Source organism: Scylla paramamosain, chromosome 47 (genome assembly GCF_035594125.1).
Source record: "Scylla paramamosain isolate STU-SP2022 chromosome 47, ASM3559412v1, whole genome shotgun sequence".
Lineage (NCBI taxonomy): Eukaryota > Metazoa > Arthropoda > Malacostraca > Decapoda > Portunidae > Scylla > Scylla paramamosain.
Genome location: NC_087197.1, coordinates 864,427 through 872,500, shown reverse-complemented (window position 1 = coordinate 872,500; position 8,074 = coordinate 864,427). Strand labels below are relative to the sequence as shown.

Genomic DNA, 8,074 nt, shown 5'->3' with positions numbered 1-8,074 from the left:
CTCTCTCTCTCTCTCTCTCTCTCTCTCTCTCTCTCTCTCATAGGGAACGAAATGCTTGGAAAGACACACACACACACACACACACACACACACACACACACACACACACACACACACACACACACACACACACACACACACACACACACACACACACACACACACACACACACACACACACACACAGAGAGAGAGAGAGAGAGAGAGAGAGAGAGAGAGAGAGAGAGAGAGAGAGAGAGAGAGAGAGAGAGAGAAAACAACAACAACAACAACAACAATAATAACATAATAATAAGAGGAGGGAATTTATTTTCGTTATTCCCAAGAAGATTAGAAGAGGTAGAGAAGGAAGACGAGAGGCAGAGGAGGAGGAAGAGGACGAGGAGGAGGAGGAGAAGGAGGAGGAGGAGAAGGAGGAGAAGGAGGAGGAGGAGAAGGAGGAGGAGGAGGGGGATCAATATATTGCAAAGCGGGCCAGATCTGTCTTGGCTGAGTGATCTCTCTCTCTCTCTCTCTCTCTCTCTCTCTCTCTCTCTCTCTCTCTCTCTCTCTCTCTCTCTCTCTCTCTCTCTCTCTCTCTCTCTCCATCTTTAGACACCAGCACATTAGTATATGCTTATTTTTACGAGCCTTTTCTGGGAGAGAGAGAGAGAGAGAGAGAGAGAGAGAGAGAGAGAGAGAGAGAGAGAGAGAGAGAGAGTTGAGACCATTAATGTACTATACTCCTCCTCCTCCTCCTCCTCCTCCTCCTAAGAGCTTTTAAGGAGATGGGGCATTCTCTCTCTCTCTCTCTCTCTCTCTCTCTCTCTCTCTCTCTCTCTCTCTCTCTCTCTCTCTCTCTCTCTCTCTCTCTCTCTGTTCTGGTAAACTTGCATAAATATTTGCATAACATGAATTCCTATATTGAGCCAACTTTATTTCTCTCTCTCTCTCTCTCTCTCTCTCTCTCTCTCTCTCTCTCTCTCTCTCTCTCTCTCTCTTGGATGTTTCTGCCATTCCGTTCGTTTGTTCCAGGTAGAGAGAGAGAGAGAGAGAGAGAGAGAGAGAGAGAGAGAGAGAGAGAGAGAGAGAGAGAGAGAGAGTTGGCTCTCTAGTTTATTGGATACAGATATGTTTGTTTACTTTTCGCCTTTGATACTGGGCGTGGTAGAGAGAGAGAGAGAGAGAGAGAGAGAGAGAGAGAGAGAGAGAGAGAGAGAGAGAGAGAGAGAGAGAGATTGCTGCATAGTCTTCCTTTCAGTATGATCGTAATTTCTTTCTTCATTTTCTTTTTCTTTTTCCTTTCATTTATTCTTTTTCGTTCGTTCGTTCCTTCCTTCCTTCCTTCCTTCCTTCCTTCCTTCCTTCCTTCCTTCCTTCCTTCCTTTTTACTGTCGTTTTCTTCCTCCTCCTCCTCCTCCTCCTCCTCCTCGTTAATTCTCTCGTTCAATAGAGACTCTGGTGTAAAGCCCTTGATGCTCTTTTGATGACACAAAAATAAATGACAAATAAAACTTGGCAAAGAAACACGAACGAAAGAAGCTAATGATACTAATGATAAGACGAAACTATTTGAAAAGAGACGAGAAGAAAAGAATAAGCGGATAATAATAATAATAATAATAATAGAAAAATGTAATCGTGCAAGGAAGCTGAGTCCAAGATGATAGTTACAGTGATTGTAATAAAAAAAGAATACCAAAAGACTACCATCGTACCAGGAAAGGATAAATTATCGTACATCTTCCTTCGCTCTTTTCTTCCTCTTCCTCCTTTCCTGCTCTCCCCGCTCTCCCTCCCTCTCCTCCCTCCCTCTTCCCGTCCGTGACACCTGTCGATTCAAGTCGTAGGATTTTGAAGGCGATCAATAGAAAATGGAGACCGAGGCAGGGGCGGCATTTGTCAGGAAAAAAGAGAGAAAACGAAAAAAAATGATGCGCTTGTGTTGGCAGCCATTGCGGGCATCTCAGCGACCAATCACAGGGGGACATGTTCCTGACGTCATTATGGCGTCATTACTTTCATGGCGTCATTAATTTCTTGGCTTGTTATTGGCTGTGGCTCATGATTAGGGCGTGGCTAGCTTGACGTCATTGTTTTATTTGATGTTATGATTGGACGTGTAATATTGAGGTTATGGGAAGCTGTGATGGACTGCTTGACAGAGAGAGAGAGAGAGAGAGAGAGAGAGAGAGAGAGAGAGAGAGAGAGAGAGAGAGAGAGAGAGAGCTGGATATTAAGATGATCTAAGGCAATCAGGTAAATAGAGGTCGCCTAATCAGTCATAATAAGCAGGCTGGTTTGAGTTCTGTGATGCGGTGCCCCGGGATTCCTTCTTCTCAACGGGGTCACAACTCCAGCGTTGCTTCACTCCCCGCTCCTCTGCATTGTTATCACTCTCAAGGACCTCTGAGGGGGTTATATTTATACTCCACGGTGGATGCAACGTGTGGAATAACTTAGATAATTATTGTTCTTTTATTACTAGTAAACGAGAAAAAAATAAGAAAACAGCACATATATTACTACTACTACTACTACTATTCCTACTACTACTACTACTGCCTGCTGATGCTGATGCTGCTGCTGCTACGTATGTACTTGGTGTTTAGTGTTAGTTTTGGTGTCATAAGTAGTAATAGTAGTAGTTTACGTAATAATTGCTCTAGTTGTCTTGTTTTAACCATATTTGTAAGTTAAAATGTTCAGCTGCTACTACTACTACTACTACTACTACTACTACTACTACTACTACTAAAGATAATGATTTCAATGATGCAACAACAGCAGCAATAATTACCTCAGTAGTAGTAGTAGTAGTAGTAGTAGTAATAGTAGTAGTAGTAGTAGTAGTAGTAAGGGGGGTGAAAGTCACAGTACAATAATGTCGAGGCTTTGTACGAAATTGGAGGCAAAAGGAAAACGTAGTGCAGGAAATTTCTCGTGCTCTCCTCCTCTCTTAACGGGATTATTCTCTCCTTACTCCATGTTTGCTGACAGCTTTCCCCCTCCTCCTCCTCCTCCTCCTCCTCCTCCTCCTCCTCCTCCTCCTCCTCCTCCTCTTCCTCCTCCTCCTGCAGGCGGGTGGAGAGAAGGAAAAGCTGTAAAAATGAGGGTCCTCTGTTTATCTTCCTGAATTAGAAAGATTTCTCTCTCTCTCTCTCTCTCTCTCTCTCTCTCTCTCTCTCTCTCTCTCTCTCTCTCTCTCTCTCTCTCTCGTTTATCTAGTCACTATCTACAAATAATTATATTTCACAATGTATCCTTATTATTTTGTGTTCTTTTGTTTATTTTCTCCGTTATGTTTATAAGGAAGATTATTTTTCACACGTGTTTTTGGTAATGTTAATAAGAGGGAAGTTTTTTTCGTTTATATTTATTTTAAAACGTCCGTCTATCCAAAACAAATAAAGTCCATCTCCATATTTACATAAAGAATATTGTCGATATTGAATAGAAACAAGCTGTGTCTATTTCACTTCACAAACGCAAGTGACGCGTGTACGATAATTTGTACTTATGTTTGAAAGCCCTCGTCCCTTTATTGGATGCCTTTGTGCCTTGTAATATCCGCCACTTCTTTGATGTATTGACTTAAAAAATATATATATACACAAGTCATATTAAGTTTATTGCCTGATACGTATAAAATTGTATTAAGTAAAACAATTAATCATAAGAACATCGTACGTCTGGCAGCGGAATGACGCACTAGGATTAAAATGCTTGACTTATTTTTCTTTTCTTTTTAATTTCCTCCTCTTTTTTTTTCATATTCGCAGAATGCAACTGTGACTGAAAAAACGAGGACGACACGATGGGCAGGTAAATATTGTTCTGTATTTACAGTTATGCGTTTTTTCTTTCCTTCCTTGCGAGGGTTGGAAAAAAAGTAACGCTGCCGGGAGGGGAGACGCGGGAGCGGTTATCGTACCGGAAAATGGTGGTGGTGGTTATTGCTAATTATTATTATTATTATTATTATTATTATTATTATTATTATTATTATTATTATATTATTATTAATGATGTTCTTTTCATCCATTTTTTTGTTTGCTGTTCTTTCCGTTCTTGTTTCTATTCTTTTTCTTGTTCATGCTCTATTTAGTTAGCAATAATAGTAATGTCATTTTGTCTCCTCCTCCTCCTCCTCCTCCTCCTCCTCCTCCTCTTTCCGTCACTAAGGAATATCAAGACATTAGCTAAACTCTCTCTCTCTCTCTCTCTCTCTCTCTCTCTCTCTCTCTCTCTCTCTCTCTCTCTCTCTCTCTCTCTCTCTCTCTCTCTCTCTCTCTCTCTCTCTCTCTCTCAAGCACCAGCAGATGTCAGGTACCTCCCTCCTCCTCCTCCTCCTCCTCCTCCTCCTCCTCCTCCTCCTCCTCCTCCTCCTCCTCCTCCAATGTCAGATTCTCCATTTTCTTTCCTAGTTCCTTGTTTTATTTAAATTTCCAGTCTCCATTTTAATTTTTCTTTTCTTTCTTTTTTTTCATTCATTTTATTTTAGATCATAGTTTTCTTTTTGGATTATCATTATTTTTTTTTTATATTAACAATCTTTCCTAGTTTTTCTTAATTCCTTTGTTATTTTTTATTTTCGTTTTGTATTTTATTTTATTGCACAAAGAACAATATTACTACTACTACTACTACTACTACTACTAACAACAACAACAACAACAACAGCAGCAGCAGCAGCAGCAGCAAGCACAGCAGGGCGACTCAAGACGAAATAAATACGAAGCAAGTGTTTTTAATTAGGGAAAGTTTAATATTATTTCCTAGTCGTAATTAAGATGCAGTGGCCGAGTGTAATTAGTGGCCTTTTTTATGTCCCCAGAGAGAGAGAGAGAGAGAGAGAGAGAGAGAGAGAGAGAGAGAGAGAATTAAACAGATAGATAAAAGGAAAGAAAATAGAAAGGAGACGAAAAAAGTGAGGTTGATAACTAGATAAATAATGAATAGAGAGAGAGAGAGAGAGAGAGAGAGAGAGAGAGAGAGAGAGAGAGAGAGAGAGAGAGAGAGAGAGATCGTCATGCATAGTGTAGCCGAATGAAAAATAGATGCAGGAATAAATGAATAATGAATTGAAGTAAATAGGTAAATACATTAACACACACACACACACACACACACACACACACACACACACACACACACACACACACACACACACACACACACACACGGCAATAAAGATAGAATAAAGGAAAATAAGTAAATAAAAGTAAATGAAAAGAAATTGGAAGAAGAGAATATCGTTTAAATAAATAAATAAATAAATAAATAAATGAACAAAATGAAGTTACATTAGGAGTAAAATAAGAAAATAAACACAAGTAATGATTATTGCAGAGAGAGAGAGAGAGAGAGAGAGAGAGAGAGAGAGGTGGTGGCGGTGGTGGTGATGGGGATACGTGCTTAAAACAAGTAATATGGTCCATTCGCTCTCTCTCTCTCTCTCTCTCTCTCTCTCTCTCTCTCTCTCTCTCTCTCTCTCTCTCTCTCTCTCTCTCGATGATCTTGGAGTACGTTTCGCGTCCACTGAGGCCATCTTGGTACGGCACAGAGAGAGAGAGAGAGAGAGAGAGAGAGAGAGAGAGAGAGAGAGAGAGAGAGAGAGAGAGAGAGTATAGCTTTGAGGCAAGATGAACCTAACCCAGAAGTTACTTTGCATGCCAGCCCTAACCTAACCTAACCTAACTAACCTAAACTAACCTAACCTAACCTAACCTAACCTAACGTAACCTAACCTAACCTAACCCAACCTAACCTAAACTAACCTAACCTAACCTAACCTAACCTAACCTAACCTAAACTAACCTAACCTAACCTAACCTAACCTAACCTAAACTAACCTAACCTAAACTAACCTAACCTAACCTAACCTAACCTAACTAACCTAACCTAACCTAACCTAACCAAACTAACCTAACCTAACCTAACCTAACCTAACCTAACCTAACCAAACTAACCCAACCTAACCTAACCTAACCTAAACTAACCTAACCTAACCTAACCTAACCTAAACTAACCCAACCTAACCTAAACTAACCTAACCTAACCTAACCTAACCTAACCCAACCCAACCTAACCTAACCTAACCTAACCTAACATAGCCTAACCTAACCCAACCCAACCCATTCTTACTTAATTCAATCTAACCTAACCTAACCATCCTGTCTTAACCTAACCCAGCCCAAGTCGACCCAACCAAGCTAATGTGCTCTACCAGGTCACGGAACTAAGCATTTCTGAGGTCACAGGGAAACAGTAACCGTGTAGATAAGACAGCTTCCTTCACTATTACGAAACATCCAACCTTGGTAATGATCAAGAAAAGGTTATTCCTCACACGGTCTTCACTACGCTGCCAAGATGCTCACCGTATCCGTATTCCAAGACATGAATAGTGGAAGGTATTGGGGTTTTCAAAGGTGTTTTTTTTTTTTTTTGGTTCTAGTGAGACCTTAACATAATACAGTGGAAGTTAGCGGGAATTTTTGTGTTTCCATGTTTGTTGTGATAGTTTGAAGTTATTGAGGTCTTCAAGGGTGTTTTTACGGTTCTATTAATAGTTTGACAGCCGCTAGTGAAAGTTGTTGGGGTTTTCAAGGGTGTTTTCATGGTTCTATTAATAGTTTAACAGCCGCTTGTGAAAGTTATTGGGGCTTTTCAAGGGTATTTTTTTTTATATGATTCTAATAAAAGTTTAACATGCTACATTGGAATTTATTGGGATTCTCGTGTGTTCGTGTTTCTATTAATAGGTCAAAAGGCGCTAGTGAAAGTTATTGGGCCTTTCAAGGATGCCTTCCTGATCCTAGTGATAGATGAACAGGATATGGTGGAAGTTATTTAAATTTTCGAATGCGTTTTCGTGATAGAATAGATAGCTTGATAAGGGTTCTGCATCATCAATGGGCAAAACAACAATGAAAAGCCGACTTATCGTTTCAGTGTCCTTTGAAAACAATCCTAATGAAAGAACGAAGTGTTTCAATACATGGGTCTTGATTTAAAGGGAATTTTATCATATGTAATATCAAGATCAAGATCAAGACTACGTCATCTCCATGCAAATTAAGGCGTGTCCCGTTGCAAAGGCGAGGGCTCCAATCTACAACATCTGCATCTGTCTAGGGACGAAAATATACGGAAAACCCAGACATTGTTCATTGTTTCATATTGGAATGCTCGCGTAACCAACACATCAACTTCAGAGACGTTACGAAGAAACTAGAGCTTAACTATTAATTAAAGAGGAAAAAAAAAGAATACGCAAATAGGAGGAAAGAAAAGTTACTAAGTTTTCAAAGGGGAGAAGAAAAAATAAAGGAAACAAAAAAGAATACAAAGAAAGAGAATTTGAATCTCACACACACAGACGAACACAATAATAAAGAAATGAAAAAAAAAACTAATCCGAAACACCATCATCGTCATCAACAGCAGCAGCATTAATACCTTCCACACTAATCCAAAGACAAATCCTGAAGCAAATCCTCTCTGGGGGCGTGAGAGAGAAATCCCTTTGAAAACACAACTTTTTTTACATTTGAGAGCACGGAAGAGAAGACGCTGGTGGTGGTGGTGGTGGTGGTGGCGGCGGTAGTGGTGGTGGTGGTGGTGGTCCTCCTTCCTTCCCTCTCTCTCTCTCTCTCCCTCTCCCTCTCCCTTGGTTCTCTATTGATTCGCGGCCTGAAATACTCGCTCCTGCATCTGTCATAGAACGCGTAGGGGGAGAGGGAGAGGGAGAGGGAGGGGGGTGAGGGGTGAGGGGGTAAGAGCTCTGTGTGTGTGTGTGTGTGTGTGTGTGTGTGTGTGTGTGTGTGTGTGTGTGTGTGTGTGTGTGTGTGTGTGTGTGTGTGTGTGTGTGTGTGTGTGTCGCTCTCCCTCTCCCACTCTCTCGCTCTTTGTGACTGTCATACCAACCTTTGTTATGAGAGAGAGAGAGAGAGAGAGAGAGAGAGAGAGAGAGAGAGAGAGAGAGAGAGAGAGAGAGAGAGAGGGGGGGGGTAGTAAGATAGGCATGTATGTGGTTATTCTCTCTCTCTCTCTCTCTCTCTCTCTCTCTCTCTCTCTCTCTCTCTCTCTC

The 8,074-nt window shown here is 40.8% G+C and overlaps 1 protein-coding gene across 7 annotated transcripts in view; it reads left to right on the top strand.

Moving 5' to 3' along the window:
- Window positions 1–8,074, top strand: part of LOC135094847 (spidroin-1-like) — a 77,022-nt gene that overhangs the window by 56,398 nt on the left and 12,550 nt on the right. For 4 of the 7 annotated variants that reach the window (XM_063995284.1, XM_063995283.1, XM_063995285.1 and 1 more), the window contains one exon: window positions 3,762–3,804. The exons of the other annotated variants lie outside the window; for them this stretch is intronic. In XM_063995284.1, the coding sequence (XP_063851354.1) occupies window positions 3,797–3,804 (8 nt within the window). In that variant the 5' untranslated portion in view covers window positions 3,762–3,796. The remainder of the gene's footprint in view (window positions 1–3,761; window positions 3,805–8,074) is intronic. 7 annotated transcript variants of the gene reach the window in all.